The following is an 18,904-nucleotide window of genomic DNA, read 5'->3' as shown; positions in this document are numbered from 1 at the left end:
TCCTCTTGTGGAACTGGGTTAGGACTGTCTTTGGGATGTGCTCTTTGAAGGGAATATATTTAAGGAAACTCTTCCTAACACCCTCCTGCTCCAACTCATTTTAAAAAACATATCCCAGATCTTTCTGCTGCTCGTTCCTGAAGCCAATAAACTTAAAAATATTGTTTCTTAAGCATTAAAAAGCATTAAATATTGAAACTTTGACCTATAATAGCCAAGGCTTGAATACTTGGATCAGTATCTCACTTAAAAAGAAAAAAAAAAAAAACCACAGAAATTCGAAGGCATACTTGTATATCACTTAAACTAAAGGGTGCATGTGCTCTCACTAAAGTCCTCTATCCTCCTCCAGGTTCTTGTATTCTAAAATGAAGAAAGAGTTTTGTTATAGACTGAATATTTTTGTCCCCAGATCCATATGCTGAAACCCTGACCTCCAGTTATGGTAATGTTTGAAGATGTGACCTCTGGGAGGTGATTAGGTGAGGTCATGAGAGTGGGGCCCCATGATGGAATGCACCAAGACACATAGGAATCAAACTGACAAACATTAAAGACAGAGATGAAATATTAAAAGCAACAAGGGAAAAAGAAATAACAAAGGGAAATTCCATAAGGTTATCGGCTGATTTCTCAACAGAAGCTCCACAGACCAGAAGGGAATGGCACAATATATTTCGAGTGATGAAAGGGAAGAACCTACAACCAAGAATACTCTACCCAGTGAGACTCTGGATCAGATTTGATGAAGAAATTAAAAGCTTTGCAGAGAAGCAAGAGTTAAGAGAATTCAGCACCAGTAAACAGTTTTACAACAAATGGTATTCCCATTTGTTGGGAAGGGAATTCAGCACCACTAAACAGTTTTACAACAAATGCTAAAGGGATTTCTCTAGGCAGGAAACACAAGGGAAGGAGAAGATCTACAAAAAAATAAACCCAAAACAACTAACAAAATGGTAATAGGATCATACAGATGGATAATTACCTTAAATGTAAATGGATTAAATGCACTGACCAAAAGACATAGACTAGCTGGGCTGATAAAAAAATCAAGACCGGTATATATGTTGTTTACAAGAGACCCACCACAGACCTAGGGACACTTACAGACTGAAAGTAAGGGGATAGGAACAAGGTATTCCAAGCCAACGGAATTTATAAGAAAGCTGGAGTAGTAATAGTCATACCAGACAAAATAGACTTTAAAACAAAGACGATGTAAGAGGCTCAGAGTGGGGCTCCCTGATGTGTTAGTGTCCCTTTAGGAAGAGGTGCCAGGGAGCTTGCCCTCTCCCTCTATTTCTGCCACGTGGGTAAGCAGTGAAGAGTCTGCTCTCTGCAAGGCCAGGAAGAGGCTTCAGGACCCGAATCTACCTTCACTTTGACTTTGCATTTCTCAGCCCCCAGAACTGTGAGAAATAAATGTCTGTTGTTTAAGCCACTTGGTCTGTGGTGTGATTTTACGACAGCCAAGCTGACTAAGACTCCCTGGCTGTGGAGGGGCTATGTCGTCCCATCCTTGGTGAGGCAGGAACCTGTGTGCTCAGCTCGACTCCCCGCCAGCCACATCCTCTGGCGGCCTGAAGCCCCAACACTGCTTTCTCCTTCCACGACCAGCTCCCCGGAGACCATGCTGCAAGGATTTGTTCTTGGGGGAAGAGAGGAAGAAAAGCAAACAAAACGAAAAACCGCTAAATGTTTTCTTGTGAGTGGAGGGAATGGAACCGACAAACATTAAATTTTGTCCCGAAACAACTGCCAAAATAATATATATTCATTATGGAAAGCCAAGCAACACAGAAGGATAGAAAACAGAATGTAAAGTTGTTCCTTGCTACTTTGTTATTTCACATATTGCTCCCTACTCAGTTCTCCAGCATGAATGGGCTCACATTACTATTCCCAGATGGCTTTCAGATTGTGTGCACACACCCCCACATACACACACACTCAAAGGTAGGTATATATAGAAACATAAGCTTTTAAAAATGACAAAAATGCTATTTAGCAACTTGCTTTATTTCATTTAGAACTGTATCATGAGGCTATATCTCCATTTTCATATGGATTTCTCCTATTCTCTCTCACAACTGCTCAGAATCCCATATTATGAATGCTGCACGATTTATTTGATAATTTCTCTTTTGATAGATATTAAAATTAAAAATTTTTTTCTTTATTACAAATAATTTTTTAGTGAACATTTGTATTCATATATTTGTATGTATAATTCATATAACAAATGTATAATTGCTTGAATATTTGTCTTTTTATTCATATAACAAATGTATAATTGCTTGAATATTTGTCTTACCTCCAACTGGCAAAACAAAATACCACAGGCTGGGGGCTTAAACAGCGGACACTGACTTCTCACAGTTCTGGAGGCTGCGAGTGTGGAATCAGGGTGCCAGAGTGGTCAGGTTCTGGTGGGAACTCTTCCTGGCTTGCGGACAGATGCCTTCTCACTGTGTCCTCATGTGGCAGAGGGCATGTGAGCTCTGGCCCTTCTCCTCTTACAAGGACACTAATCCCAATACGAGGTCTTAACCTCCTGACTTCACTTAACCCTAACTACCCCGAAAGGCCCAACCTTCAAATACTGGCATGAGGACTTCAGCATGAATTTGGGGTGGGGAGAAGTTTGGTCAATAACAGTATTTTGCACACATGTTTAGTTTCTAAGTCATGTTTGACTCTTTGCGACCCCATAGACTATCCAGCGCACCAGGCTCCTCAGTTCATGGAAATTTCCAGGCAAGAATACTAGAGTGGTAGTTTATTTCTACAAATATTAAATTACCCTATCAAAGGATATGCACATTTACACTTTTTTGAAAATTTATATAATTTAATTCGTTTATTTAATATTTTTGGCTGTGGTGGGTTTTCATTGCTGCTTGTGGACTTTCTAGTTGCGAGGAAAGGGAGCTGCTCTCTAGCTGTAGTGCTCAGGTTTCCCCCTGCGGTGGCTTCTCTTGCCGCAGAGCTGGGGCTCTAGAGTGCAAGCTCAGTATTCATGGTGCACAGACTTAGTTGCTCCATGACACGTGGGATCTTCCCAGAGTAGGGATCCACATCCCCTGCATTGCAGGCAGACTCTCAACCACTGGACCATGAGGGAAGACCCGCATTTAAACTCTTTTGCTGTCTTTGTACAGTCACTCTATCGTGTTTGACTTTTTGCGATGTGATGGACTGCAGCATGCCAGGCTTCCCTGTACTTTACTATCGCCTAGGGTTTTACTGACCTCCAAAAAGTTTATGATACTTTATATTTCTATCAACATGTGTGGAGAAAAGGGTTTATAATTTCATTTTAATTGGCATTTTCTTGACTATTAGTGAGGCCAAGCATATATTTCCTTGTTATTAGTCATTTGTAAGTTCCCCATTTTGTTCAGTCTCTAAGTCTTGTCTGATTTTGTGACCCCAATGGGCTGCAGCATGCCAGGTCTCCCTATCCTTCACCATTTCCCAGAGTTTGCTCAGACTCATGTCTATTAAGTTGATGATGCCATGCAATTATCTCATCCTCTGTTGCCCGCTTCTCCTCCTGCCTTCAGTCTTTCCCAGCATCCAGGTCTTTCCCAATGAGTCAGTTCTTTGCATCAGGTAGTCAAAGTTTTGGAGCTTCAACTTTACCATCAGTCCTTCCAATGAATATTCAGGGATGATTTTCTTTAGGATTGACTGGTTTGATCTCCTTGCTGTACAAGGAACTGTCAAGAAGTCTTCTTCAGCACCACATTGAAAGCATCAATTCTTTGGTGCAGTGCTCAGCCTTCTTTAAGGTTCAACTCTCACATCCATACACAACTACTGGAGAAACCATGGCTTTGACTGTATGGACTTTCGCTGGCAAAGTGATGTCTCTGCTCTTTATTATACTGTCTAGGTTTGTCATAGCTTTTCTTTCAAGGAACAAGCATCTTTTAATTTCATGGCTGCAGTCATCACCCAAAATGATTTTGGAGTCCTAGAAAATAAAATCTGCCACTGTTTCCATTTTTTCCCTATTTGCCATGAAGTGATGGGACTAAATGCCATGATCTTAGTTTTTTCAATGTTGAGTTTTAAGCCAGCTTTTCACTCTCCTCTTTCACCTCATTATGAAACTTTTTAGTTCCTCTTCACTTTCTGCCATTGGGTCATATTATGTGCACATCTGAGATTGTTGGTATTTCTCCCGGAAATCTTGATTCTAGCTTGTGATTCATCCAGCCCAGTATTTTGCATGATGTACACTCCATAAAAGTTAAATAAGCAGGGTGACAATATACAGCCTTGTACTCCTTTCCTGATTTTGAACCAGTCCATTGTTCCATGTCCAGTTCTAACTGTTGCTTCTTGACCTGCATACAGGTTTCTCAGGAGGCAGGTAAGCTAATATGGTTTTCCATCTCCTAAAGAATCTTCCACAGTTTGCTGTGATCCACAGTCAAAGGCTTTAGCACAGTCAATGAAGCAGAGGTTTTTCTGGAATTCTCTTGTTTTTCTATGATCCAACAAATGTTGGTAATTTGATCTCTGGTTTCTCTGCCTTTTCTAAATCCAGCTTATACATCTGGAAGTTCTTGGTTCACATACTGTTGAAGCCTAGTTTGAAGGATTTTGAAAATTACCTTGCTAGCATGTGAATGTGAGTAATTGTATCATGAATTGTCCATTTATACACTGTCAAAGTCTTAGTACGGTTTTTAACATTTGTATGGGTCTGTTGGGCTTTATATTTTAATCCTTAATATTAATCCCTGATACCCCTCAAGGTTTTTTCTCCTTATATAAATTTTGACTTTTTACTGTGTTATTTTTTTCTTTAAAAACTAAAAAGAAGAATTTAGGTGGACGTGATAACAGTCCTTTCCTCCATGTCTTTGGAATTAAGTTATTATGTGTCAGCATCACCTTGCCTGAGTTTCAAGAATATTCACATACATTTTACCCAGTTGTTTTGATATCTTTTAGGTTTAGATCTTTAGTCCAACTGGAATTTGAAGTAGATCTCTAATTAATTTTCAAAGGTATAAACATTTTCTCTAAAATCATTCATTGGGGAGCCTTCTTCCCTGGTGGCTCAGATGGTAAAGAAACTGCCTGCCATGTGGGAGACCTGGGTTCAATCCCTGAGTTGGGAAGATTCCCTCAAGAAGGAAATGGCAACCCACTCTTGTAGTCTTGCCTGGGGAATTTCATGGACAGAGGAGCCTGGTGAGCTACAGTCAATGATATTGCAAAGAGTCAGACATGGCTGAGTGACTAAACACACTTTCATTCTTCCACTGTCTGGAAATGGCATTACCATTACATGCTACATTTCCATGTGCACATCTGTTTCCATAATTCTATTTTTTTTTCATTAATTATTTCCTGTGGCTACATTGGTCCTAGGTAGCTTTATTTTAGATTTATATAGTGTATTCTTATATCATTGATATTACTCAGTTGCTTTCCAAATGTTCTTAGCTGCTGTCATGCATTTTCATTTTTAGATTCCAACTTCTAAAATTTCTACTTCCCAAAATAATCATTGAAATTTTCAAGTGAATTGCATTGACGTTACCTTATAATTAGGAGAGAATTGATATTTTAACATGATTAGGTAGGTACTCATATCCATGAATACAATATATATTTTAAGTCTTCTTTTATGCCTCAGCAAAGTTCTATAGTTTCTGTTTTCATACTATTCTTGCACATTTAAGTTTACATCCAGTTATTTTGTAGTTTTAATTGCTATTTTAAATGGGATTATTTTCCATTACATTGTTTAATTAATGATTGATGGTATATAGGATTAATGACATTTACATATGGACTGAATTTTCTTATTTTATTAATTTTGTTAATAATTGCTTTCATTCCATTGTTTGGGATCAGCAAACTTCCTCTGTGAAGGGACAGATAGGAAATGTTTTTGGCTTTGCAGGAGCTCTGTTGCCCCGAATTGACTCTGCGACTGCAGTGCGAAAGCAGCCTTAGGCAATAAATGTGACCATGTTCCAATAAAGCTTTATTTATAAACTAGCCTGCTGGCGAGATTTAACTCTTGGGCATGGAACAGGATCTGCTGACTATAGTCTATGGATGCAAATATATTGTATATGAATTATATGCTTTTCCTTGTCTCCAAAACAGTGGATTTCAGAAGAGTGTTGAATAACAGAAGTGATAAAGTCACTTGTTCTTTATTTGGTATTTGGTATTGTGTTGCTATTTCACCATTAAGGTCAATGCTTCTTTTAAAATTTTTGGTAGATATTTTTACCTAGTTAAAGGTGTTTTCATCCCTTCTTAGGTTACTAAGAAATTTTAGTAGCAGTGTGATTGAATTTTATCAAATCCTTTGTGAATCTCTTAATATTCACATTTTCCCTATTATTCTCTTCATGAATATAAATGAAATATCTTATATAAACTGTCCTTGAATTGATGGAATAAATAATTCCATTTCCTGTATTTCATTAATGATTTCTATATCTACATTCGTAAATGAAGTTACAGTTTTCTTTCTGTAATATTTCTTTGATTTTTAAAACATTATTCTAACTTTTGTAGGATGAATTGGGAAACTTCCCATTTTTTATAAAGTTTTGAAACACTTTAATTGATATGAAAATTAACTATTTTTTTCAGGTTTGCTAAAACGTCCAGAAATCATTTGAGTCTAGTACTCTTCAGTGAAGGGCTGTGCCATTTCCATTTTACTGTTATTTATTGATCTTTATGAAGCAGAGCCTCTTTGTCCTGGTGGCTAAAGGCTGTGTGCTGTGTGAGGTCCATCCATTTAGACTTGCCCTTAAGGAAACTGTTCAGCTGAGTGGATGTGAGAGCAGAGGAAACTCGTCATAGGTTAGCATATGCTCCCATTTCTGCTTGGTTCCAGAACGGTTAAATTATACAATAGAGATAAGATAGAGGGGAAGCAGGAAAGGCAGAAGAGGCAAGCTCCTTAGGGAGAAAATAATTGGAAAGGAGAAATGCCGAGCTACTCTGGAATAGAATAGAGGGCAGGTACCCCTCCAACTTCTTCCACCCAGAGGGAGCAGGGCTGGGCTTTTTAATGGCATCACTGGTTCAAGGGAAGAAGAGGTTTTGCATTTTGGAAAACTGGGTGGGCCTTTCAAAAGCTCCTGGGAACCTTGGACCGCCCCTGCCGAGCTGACGGGTCATCGCTGCTTGCCACAGCAGCTTCAGTCCCAGGTGTCGGGGTCCTGGGCTGTAATCCTAGCTGTGTCCCCACAACACCCTTGCATCCTGGGATGCAGCCTTTCCTGGGGGAGGGGTAGGAAGTACGCAGAGACCCCCCCGCAGCTTGCCTTCCCTTCTCATGCTGGTGTAGGAGGCAGGCACTTAGGGAGTCCTCCCCTAAGCCCTGGTCAGCAGCACCTTCTCCGTAAGACCACCTGAGAGGCCAGGGTGGCCTGCTGTGCGCGAGGGGAGCCACCGGTGGAGGACAGAATGGTTGGCCAGAGGCCCTGTCTGTCCTGCGGCTGACCCGCAGGTGTGAGGGCCTTGGATGGGCTAGCTCTGTGCTTGGGCTTGTTTTACTCCAGGAATGGAGTAAAATATACAAAAGATGTATTTTTGTTTTCTTTAGAACCTAGTATCCAGGGCAGGGAGGAAGAGACTGCAGGCAGAACCAGTGGAAAGACCTCAGGGCAGATGTGGCATCCCCCAGGGTTGAGTCTCTCAGGATGCTCAGTGTGCCTGGTGGGCCAGGGGGCAAGCCTCCTTCCAGTTACAAACTACAAATGGATGCCTATGGGCTCTTCATTATATTTTGTTTACTGTGTTTTGAGACCAGAGCAAAAATTAGATGTGATACAGCTTTCCTACTCCAGGTTTTAAATATCCTTTTCTGCGTGTGGAGGAAGGCCCTGAACAGCCTGAAGGAGCCGGGATCCAGCAGAGCTGGCAGAACAGGCTGCAGGACGCCCTGCCCAAGGCCTGAGCTAGGGGAGAGCCACACAAAAGCAGGAAGAACCAGCTACTCATGCTTTTCAGACTCTCCTATACTTGGCAAAGCTTTTCTCTCTCCAGAGAGCTGTGATTACTTTTACAAGATTGTTGGCCCAAAGGCAAAATCTCTTCAAGCTGAAACCCCATCTGCACTGAGCTTCAGCTACAGATCAGGGGGCGGGAGGATGGAGACTGAGGGGCCGGTGTACTTATTCTCAGGTGGGGGTGTCAGCCTCCGGGTGAAAGCCAAGGCCTTCCCCTGGGAGTGAAGGTTCCAGGCAGCCAGGCCCTAAAACATGGTCCCTGTACCTCAGTTGCCTGACCTTCCTTCCATGGCTCAGCCCTGATGGAAGGCTGTGATGCTGAGAGGCTCATGCCATCCAGGGTGCTGTGTGTGAGGGCAGTGGGGGCTCGGGGAGGCCAGGAGCCTGAGGGGGTCTGGGGGTGGGGCGTGTCCCACAGGGATACAGAAAGGTCCCTGGATCCGCTTATTATTCCAGAACCTAGTTAACCTGAAGTCCTGCTCCCACCTGTACGACAGTCCCCCTCAACTTGTGTTTGTAAGTGATAATGGTCTTCTGGATGAACCATGTTAAACAAAGCCACAGTTTTTCTGAAAATGATGGGTGTCACCCCAAGCATCAGGGAGACTGTGACACAAGAGGACCTTGGGGTGGCCCCTGGGGAGGTAGGGTGGGCTCCAGGTGCTGGCCAGCCTGTGGCAATCCCCCACCAGCACCCGCCTCCCGCCTGTGCACCCCATTCTCCCCGTACCCCCTTTTAAGGGCAGTTCGAATGAGAAACCTGATTCCCTTACCTGTTCAAGGATTTCATCTCAACGCAACAACTTCCCTCAGCACTAGTCATTTCTTGATGGGCTCAGAAGGGCTCCCCCACAGGCCTGGAGTGGGGGTTGGGGGGCCGGTCTTCCCCATGGGGGAGCACTGCTGGGGAAGAGTTGGAGCAGCTGGGCCTGAGGCTCTGCACACACGGTTGTGGTTTGTTAATGCCTCAGACTTTCAGTGTTTATGATTGAGCAGAACCACAACTTGCTATAGAATCATCATCAAGGAATTCCCTCTCGGCTCTGGAAGGAGAAGAGACTATGCAGGGAATCCGGGAAGGTTTGCCCTACATTGCAAGGTGCTGGGACGGTCAACTCAGGCTCAGGAACTCTCCACTAATTGAAGTGCATCAGGCCCTGCAGTGTGCATGGAAGAGTGGGGAGCCTGTGGGGCAGAGGGCACATGGTAACTCTCCATAATTTCTCCTCAATTTTGCAGTTTTGAAACTAAAACTGCTCTAAAAATAAAGTTTATTAATTAACTTTAAAAAGTTGTCAGGAAAGGACATCTACAGTAGGTCAGATATTATTAATAACTATTATCAACACTGCATTGTTAACAAGAATACAATGTTTTTATAAGATACTTATGAGTAAAGAACATGAATAGTATACATCTAATTTTTTAATACTCCATATACAATCAACATGTTTTGATCAACAGTGTAAACCATATAAAAGAGAATCTTGCTTTCTATTTGTACAAATATTGATTTCATCACAGAAAAACTTTATAATATTAAAACGTACCATATATTAGAGGCTATAAAGCTATTGCTTGCTTGTTTAAAAATGAAATTACTGCTGCCTAAGGCTACTTGATTACATCACCTCTAATATGTCATCAGATCCACAGTACATCTTCCTTTCCAAAATTTCATATCATACAGCAAGATTACTTTGTAGCCGAATTAAGTCAAAAGTATTTCTTTAAGAAAAAAATTAGTAAATGCACCTAAAAATGCAGTTTTATCTACCAGGTGATTAGAGTAGGGATTCTTAGTACTTCTGATGGCAATTCAGACAGGAATTTGTAACCTCAGAGGGCATACTGTGCTTGTGAAGAGAAAATAATACTAGTTATTGCTTTAGTTTTTATCCTATATATATATATATATATATATATATATATCAGTTCAGTTCAGTTCAGTCACTCAGTCGTGTCCGACTCTTTGCGACCCCATGAATCACAGCACGCCAGGCCTCCCTGTCCATCACCAACTCCCGGAGTTCACTCAGACTCATGTCCATCGAGTCAGTGATGCCATCCAGCCATCTCATCCTCTGTCGTCCCCTTCTCCTCCTGCCTCCAATCCCTCCCAGCATCAGAGTCTTTTCCAATGAGTCAACTCTTTGCATGAGGTGGCCAAAGTACTGGAGTTTCGGCTTTAGCATCAGTCCTTCCAAAGAACACCCAGGACTGATCTCCTTTAGAATGGACTGGTTGGATGTCCTTGCAGTCCAAGGGACTCTCAAGAGTCTGCTCCAACACCACAGTTCAAAAGCATCAATTCTTCGATGCTCAGCTTTCTTCACAGTCATATATATAAAACATTTAGCAGGAATCCTCTTGTTGGCTTTTATTTTATAAACACCATCCAACTACTCATGCCGTATCCTTGCCGTCTCCCTTTGTGACTAACTCTGAGTCCACATTTCCTTTCTCCCTGGGCAGTGATGGCTGCACAATGGCTGGAGGCAGGGCAGCCAGATGGTTGACAGGTAGCAAGGATGCTTGCTATCCATCTACCTTTGACAGAGGACATGGAAGAAGGGGTCTGCTTTACATTTCTTTTTCATCGATGAATTAGGCCCTCTCCCCATCCATTCAGGGTCCTGACCCGCAGCAACGGATGCTGGGGTCTTTGTGCTTAGAGTTCGCCCAATGCTTACGTACCTACTCTTGGAGAATCTACCTGCAAGTCCACACACCTGTGGCGAATCCCTAGGCTGGTGGTTCTCAGCTTTGGCTGTACATCAGAATGATTTTAGGAGCTTTACAAAGTATAAATCTTGGGTTGCACTCACCTGAGGCACTGTTAGGCCTCAAGATTTTCAAAAGCTTCCCTTCCCCCACTGCCATGATGTCACTGTGCAGCCTGAGATAAAAACCCCATCGCTAGGATGGCTCTGCTTAGTTTGGAAGACTGCTGGTGGTGTTCATCAAACATGCTACACATTAGGGCTCTGCAGGTATTTCTAGTCTATATTGTAAATGTCTATCAACTGTAAACACAAAAATAATCTACATCAGTCAGATTGGTATATATAAACCAACAGAGAGCTCTGCTATTGTTTTCTTACATTTACAGAGTCCATCGGCAGATGAGTGGTATACAGCATGAAGCTGATGTTGTCTATTAGTTGTAATAGACGGTGGTTCTTTCCCACTGAATTGCCCCAGAGTCAAATGAACCTGATTCAGACAAAGAAACTAAATGTAATTGTTTCATTTTCTTGTTTTATAAATATAAAAATGATTCTCCTCTTCATCAGGACAACAACCTAGCCCAGTTCTGCAATGACATTGTGCCTTTTTACGAGAGAGACTTTTCTCTTGCTTCAGTTAAATCCCTTTAAACAACAATTAAAACTGTTAAATGTTAAAATTGTTTAAACAACAATCTCGGTTTCAAATTTTGATTTTCTTGCAGTCTTTCTAAAGTAAACTATTTCCTTTAGCAGAAAAATGAGTTTTCCTAAAAATATACCTTACAAAGCTCAGTGCTCTAAAAAGTTACAAAAATAGACTTACATTTGAAAATCCTATTGGAATGTGTCTTTTATAGCATAAAAATGTGTGCCCCTGATATGGCTGATATGACTAGAGGCAAGAGACCCTATTCAGTAAGGTTTTATAGCCCCAGCAAGGAAGACAAAGAAAAAAAAAAAAAATGTGCTTGTCACCAAGTAATAAATGCAGAACAGACATTAAGGGCAACTTCAAGAACCATCACTGGGGTGAGCAGCTCATTCCCTGTAGCAGGAGATGGGTTTTTTAAACCAACTTCTTAGAAAAGAAACTGTCTAGGGCTTTCTCAAGGCTCAGATTTGGGGTATCTGCCACTGTTGGCATGAGTTAGCTGCTGGTGACAAGGAATTAGAGGCTTTGGAACGGCCAACAGCAGCCGAGGCTCCAGGCACACCAAGGACAGTGGTCATCCTGGCACGGCCTCAGGAACCTCTTCCACACACATAGTCTGATTCTACCCTGATCAAGGGCACAGTGTCAATGCATAGGCTAGTCCAAGTGAAGGTGACCTGAGAGATGAGGGTTCCCACTCTGGTTGTCCATTAGAACCACACGGGGAGACCCTGCAATTATGATTACACTGCTCCTTTTGAGCTTACAGTCAGTCCTGACGGGCAGTGCAGGTGAGCACGGTGAGTCGCCATGGCCTGACAGCCTGTCCTGCACGAATGCAGCCCCAGGCTTCGCACGAGTGGGAGGCTGTCAGTCCAGGCCCAAGTCTCCCTGAAGGACATTTTCTTTACACAGCTGTTGCCCAAACTCTGGTGCCTATCAGAATCACCAGGGGAGCTCTCAGAAGCGCCTAGCCCAGGCTGCAGCTGAGACAAATTCAGAGTCTTTTTGGTTGGGACCCAGGAGACACCCAAGGGCAGTCAGCCTGAGAACCACTGCCTGTCTGCTTCTGCACTTCATGGTTCATGCATGTCTGCAGTTTTGACAGGGGAAGGCTAAAGCTCAAAATTAAGAACTTTCAACAGACCTCTAAGCCTTGCCATCAACTGGAATGTAATCTGCACCCTCCACTGTGCTCCTAGTTGTAACTCAGTGACAACTGAACTCTGGGCAAAATTAGAGTTTGGAAGATTCAACTCTATCTTGAGGTGACAGAACTATTTTTCATAGTGTGAGACAACAGGGCCTCCTTAAAGATTATGTGATAATATGTATGTATGGCCCACTGGACAGCTAACTCTAGAACAGACCAGGTTGGGGCCCTGACCTCTGAGCAGTGGACTTGCCTGTCACTGTACACAATCAGCTGTCCAGAGCTTTTGGTTCTTTAATGGTGAATTCGGCTGACTGGTGCTCATGTGGCCTGTTGTGTCCACTATTGAAGAAATCCATGTCTAAGTGGAGCCACACCATTCAAACTCATGAGGTTCAAGGGTCAGCTGTAAACACTCTCACTCTTCTTTCCCTGACCTGTTTCTGAAGGCCTGGCTTGACTGGGCTGTGGGGAAATGCTCCAGGGACTGGCTGCGGAGGAAAACAGCAGACAGGCTCTCTGTGGGGCCTCAGGGCTTTGTGTTAACGAGCAGAAACCGAAGGGGTGAGGGTTAAGCTTTGAGTGGCCCCTCAGACCCCTGAGGTGTGACAGCCCCTCTCCTGACTGTCCACGGGGGCCCCGGGACCTGGATTCAGGCTCTGCTCTCTTAGGCTTCCTAGAGTCTACAGGTCCCCTGAACCTCCCTGGACAGACACAGTGAGAAAACTGATGGAAACACAATGTTTAAGAAAATTAAAAAAAAAAAAAAAATTAGTGAATAGATTTTATGCCAGGAAATTGAAATACAAAAAAGAAAAATCTTGAAGTTCTCTCTACTTTATTATGTTACAGTAAAATATTTCAAATTACAAAAATACTAAGCTCTTACTGCTACAGTTGGACCAGGATGTTGTGGTGCTCCCTCCTCAACTGTCTCCTGACAAACTTGTGAGAGCAGAATGTGGGTCATTCTGTCTCTCAGTGCTGGATACATATCTGGCTAAAGCACTTATGTTCTGAGATGAATAAATAATGAGAGTGGTTTGCTGACAAGGACATAAAACTTCAGATCCTTAGAGACATTGTTTAATCTTTTCATGAATCATTTTTAACCCCCCAGGGGGGGACGGACCGGAAGGGCACTTGGGGAATGTGCCAAGCCTAAGCCCAGGCTTGAAGGGGCAGAAGAGCCTGTGGAGCTGCTGCAGGAGCAGCTTCTCTGGAGGACACTTTCATGGCCGGGCTCCCTCTGCTGCACTTTCCAATTCTTGCTGGCTGATGCCCTAGGGGTCCTCTGACCCGACTCCATGGCCCTTCCACACCAGGCGCCCCTCGCCCTGTGCCCTGTGCTGTCACCGTGCTGGGCTGACAAGTCTTGCCTGGCATCTGTCATGTCATTTTCAGGTTAGTATTCGTTAGTCAATTTTCGTTGCTAAATTGTGAATTTTGTGGAATCAGGTATTATGATTTATTTATTTTTTTTATCTTTAATACCTATGCCAAGCTGGTAAGGTGTTAAAGTGTGGAACATGATGGAGCTGAATATAACTTATATTTCTATTGAGACAAAATTAAATACTTTGATGACAAAACTGTGGGGCCCTGATCCACCTGAGTCAGTAAGTAACTTAAAAGCTAACGGAAAATTGTGTGTGGGGGGAAAGTGGGGAGCTGAATAAAACCATGGGCTGAAAATACTGTCTGAAACACTTCTTGCTGGCTGAGATGGATCTTGACTAAGAGTGTTTACAACACTGTCTACAAAGAACTATGTAACATTCAGGGTTTGGGGACACAGATGAGAAAAAGCTTGTGTCGTAAGTAGCAGGTCTTCTAATTACAGGGAGTTATTTTAAGGGGGGATTGTTTTCTTCTTCCCACATACCTGGAGATGTTATGAAGGCATTATCATCAACCTCAAAGTCAAATTTCATATTTACCTGAATTTCATATGACACATAATGCCGTCTCTATTTCGCCTGTGAAAAGCGCCGTAGTGGTGAGGCACTCCTGCACAGATACCCCCGTGCCTGGACCCTTCAACTCACCAAGGGCAAGCAGGGTTCTGGGCAGCTTCCCAGTGAAGAGCAAAGTGCCCTTTGAGTAAAAAACCCTTGAAGTAAAATAATTAATTATCTTCTAGGAGTAGCCTAAACAAATTGTTTTGTGTGTGTGTCGGGGAGAGCGTTGGGGGAGCTAAGAGTTTCAAGAGCAGCATCACATATGCAGTCTTCAGACAGACACCTGTCCCCTGACCTCCAAAGACTTGATATACTTCCTTTAAGACTCAAATTCGGGGGATTTGTTCCTTTTTTGCACTGTCATTCCATCTCAATTAAAGGCAATGGTCTGAATGCCGATTAATCACATATAAGCTGACCGTGGTTACCGTTTTGCTGTACAGGGAAAGCATACTGGGTTTCAAAACTATGGAATGGAAAATAAACAAGTCTAATACTTATAATTAAAATACACTGGTCACCCAAAGGAGAGAAAGTACCATGGAGACATCTATATACAAGTAAGTCTGAGGAAGAATTCTACTCCCTCTGTTTCTTCCTTGCTCAGGAAGAGTTCAAAGTGGCTTATTGTCTTGTACCTGCCTTGATCTGAGATAGTACCAATGTGGCCTGCTGAGAACTCAGAGGACTGGCTGGTTATTCAACTGACTTGCAGTGGAGGAGTCTCCAAGCAGAGCCAATGGAATCACGTGTTGGCTGGAAGGCTGGTCCGTGCGTCTCAGTCACAGTTGGGCCTGGGTCAACTCAGTACCACAGGTGCTATGAGCAAGCTTTTTCCTTATTAGAAAAGCTCATTAAAAGTAAAATCAGTGTCAGTGAAAAAACCCCAGATGTTTCTAAGCAATAAAACTCCTTAAACATATTTAGTGTTTTTCAAATATACCTCACTGAAAGGTGAACTTCTGCCCAAACGGACAACATTCTTCCTGGATGCCTTTTGTGGAAGCCTCACAGTTTGAACACAAAGGAACGTCCCTGCAACTGTGCAAAGCACATCTGAGTCGGGGGCACTTCTTGGTTGAAAGGTGGGCTGATCAGGGCAAATATGGACAAACCAGTCTGTGGGTCCAAGAGAGAATGTCGGCATGGCGGTCAGGACTCAACAGCTGCCGTGGCTTGGTCCTGGGGGTGGAAGGGGCTGGAAGTTTATGGCTGATGTTGTCCTCCACGGTCAGGCCCCAGTAAAGTCACTGCCTGCTGGTGCTGCCCGCAGGTATTCTGCATTTTCAGCTGCAGGCCCCTTAAAGATGCCATTCGACTTGGCTTCCTTGGGAAAGAAGGCCTGCTGGTAGTCAGGGTTGTCTAGGCTAAATTGGTGACTGCCCTTCTGAGCCCAGAGGGCAGGGCCGTCGAGCACACCATTGATACAGGCAGGATGGGTGGTGTTGAGATACTCAGGGTTGTCCACGGCGTTGCTGAGTGAATTTTGGTACTGAGGGTCTCTGCCAGGAGCTGGATATAGAGGCTGATTGTGATAGACAGGGTTCTGGACAGAGCCTGCGGGTCTTTTGGGAACAGATTGGTTTACATATTCTGAAATTGAAAAGAAATCAAGTGTAATCAGCAAAGCATCATCCCCAACAGGATTTCACAGCTCTTTCTGAACCCTGTGACTATTCTTCCATGAGTCACTGGATGACAGAGGCAGGGAAGCCTGAGGAGAGGACTCTCTTGCTAAAATGAATTGTGTTCTTTTCGTACTGCTCAGAGAAACGTGCATGCTTTTCTTTTTAAAGTTTAAAGTTTTCAGAGGACTGCTTCCCTTGAGATGTGTGTTTGTGCAGGTTGGCTCTGTCTGGGGACAGAGCTTAGATTAAGTAAATACAAGTTTCACAGGCCAGAAATGCAGCCAGGAGAGAGAACAGGGATCTCATCTGTCTCTCTCTCACACACACACTCACTCTCTCACACACACTCTCTCTCTCTCTCACACTCTCTTTCTCTCATACACTCTCTCTCTCACACACACTCACACACATCTCTTTCTCACACACACTCTCTCTCTCACACACACATTCTCTCTCACACACTCTCTCTTTCACACACACTCTCACACACACATTCTCTCTCTCACACACACTCTCTCTCTCTCACACACTCTCTTTCTCTCATACACTCTCTCACACACTCACACACATCTCTCCTTCTCACTCTCTCTCTCTCACACACACATTCTCTCTTTCTCACACACACACATTCTCTCTCTCACACACACACTCTCTCTTTCTCACACACTCTCTCTCTCACACACACTCTCTCTCACACACTCTCTCTCTCACACACACTCTCACACACATTCTCTCACACTCTCTTTCACACAATCTCTCTCTCACACATACATGATTTCTCTCACACATACACTCTCTCTCTCACACACACACACTCTCTCTCACACATACACTCTCTCTCTCACACACACACACTCTCTCACACACACTCTCACTCTCACACACACACTCTCTCACTCTCACACACACACACACTCTCTCTCACTTTCTCACACATACACTCTCTCCCTCTCACACTCTCTCTCACACACACACACTCTCTGTCACACATACACTCTCTCTCACACACTCTCTCACACACACACACTCTCTCACACACACTCTCTCTCACACACACAGTCTCTCACACATACACTCTCTCTCACACACTCTCACACACAGTCTCTCACACTCTCTGTCTCAAACATACTCTCTCACACACACTCTCACACACTCACTCTCTCACACACACACACACTCACACACACACACTCTCTCATATTCTCTCACACTCTCACAAACACACTCTGTCACACACACTCTCTCTCATACACACACTCTCTCTCACATAAACACACTCTCTCTCACACACACTCACACACACACACTCTCTCTCTCTCTCACATACTCACACACACTCTCTCACACACACACTCCCACACACACACTCATATTCTCTCACACTCTCACAAACACACTGTCTCTGTCACACACACTCTCTCTCATACACACACTCTCTCTCACATAAACACACTCTCTCTCACACACACTCTTACACACTCTATCACACACACACACACTCTCATACATACTCTCACACACACACTCTCACACACTCTCTCTCTCACATACACTCTCTCTCTCACACACACTCACTCTCTCTCTCGCACACACACACTCTTTCTCTCAAGCACTCACACATGTACATCTTTACTGTTGGCTTCAAATTCTAGAAAATCTACAGACTCCTTCTAAAGACAACTTGGACATGCCTGGACCCATGTGCATACTTGGTCATTGTCTATTGACTGCCCTCTTTCTCCCTTCGTTTTGTCTGCACTCTCACCGTGGGCTCCACCTCTGAACCAGCTTGAAGGAAGCAGCTGGCCTGGTTCTGGGCCTGAGGCCGTGGAACAGAACTCCCCACAGCGAGCGGTACTCACCGGGTACTGGGAGGAAAGCGTCGTCCATGCTGTCCTCGATGAGGGCACCAGTGGGGTCTGAGCTGTAGCGCTGCAGGAAGCTGTCTTCCTTGAGAGGGTAGCTCTGTCGGGGGGAGATGAGGCAAGGTTAACTCCAGCCAGTGCTGCTCACTTCAGCGGGGATAAAAGTCATCTGAGAGCTTGCTAAAATGCAGATTCTGATGCAAGAGATCTGGGAGAGGGCCAGAGATGCTGCACTTCTAACCACTTTGCCCACAGGTGGTACCTCACTCCTGGCCCAGACCACAGGGCAAGTGGATAGCCCGGACCAGGGCTGTCCAGGAGGGCTCTTGGCAATGACAGATGTGCCCTGTGATCTGCGCTCTTCCATACGGTAGCTCCTTACCACATGTGTGAGGAATGGAATTTAAAATTTTATTTAACTTTAATTAATTAACATTTAAATTTAAGTAGCCACACATGGCTAGTGGCTTCTGCATTGGTAAGTGTGGATCTAATCAGGGCTTCACATATCAAGCATCAGCATTGCCTGGAAGGCGAGCTCACAGATGGCCAGACGCCTCCCAGCAGATCCTGTGTCAGTAGATTTGGGGTAGGGGCCCGACAGTCTGCGTTTCTAACAAACTGCCAGGTCCAGGAACTGCATGATGCTGCTGGTCCATGAATCACATTTTCAATAGCACTTTGAGAAATGATAGCTAATTTCTGGCCACAGAGTAGGGATCAAGGGAAGAAGCAATACAGGAAGGAAATCACAATTATTCAGGTTAAGGTGGGTACTTCTTATGTCTAATAGATCTGGGGTACAGAGATGTTATTTAATTCTGGTTTGTAGATGTTGATACCTACCCCATTTCTATCAACGCAAGTCACAGTGGGAGTGTTGCTGGAGGTGCTCTGAAAAAGA

General features: G+C 43.7%; 1 protein-coding gene across 1 annotated transcript in view; it reads right to left on the bottom strand.

Annotated features, from left to right (window-relative positions):
* Nucleotides 1-9,263: 9,263 nt before the first annotated feature.
* Nucleotides 9,264-18,904, bottom strand: part of EGFR (epidermal growth factor receptor) — a 221,650-nt gene continuing 212,009 nt past the window's right edge. Inside the window, exons 26-28 of the mRNA XM_027523275.1 lie at nt 18,847-18,894; nt 17,998-18,100; nt 9,264-16,100 (exon numbers count right to left, since the gene is read on the bottom strand). Coding sequence (XP_027379076.1) covers nt 15,739-16,100; nt 17,998-18,100; nt 18,847-18,894 — 513 coding nt within the window. The 3' untranslated portion in view covers nt 9,264-15,738. The remainder of the gene's footprint in view (nt 16,101-17,997; nt 18,101-18,846; nt 18,895-18,904) is intronic.

The sequence above is a fragment of the Bos indicus x Bos taurus genome, chromosome 22, assembly GCF_003369695.1.
Source record: "Bos indicus x Bos taurus breed Angus x Brahman F1 hybrid chromosome 22, Bos_hybrid_MaternalHap_v2.0, whole genome shotgun sequence".
Taxonomy (NCBI): Eukaryota; Metazoa; Chordata; class Mammalia; order Artiodactyla; family Bovidae; genus Bos; species Bos indicus x Bos taurus.
This window is presented reverse-complemented; position numbering and strand designations above follow the sequence as displayed.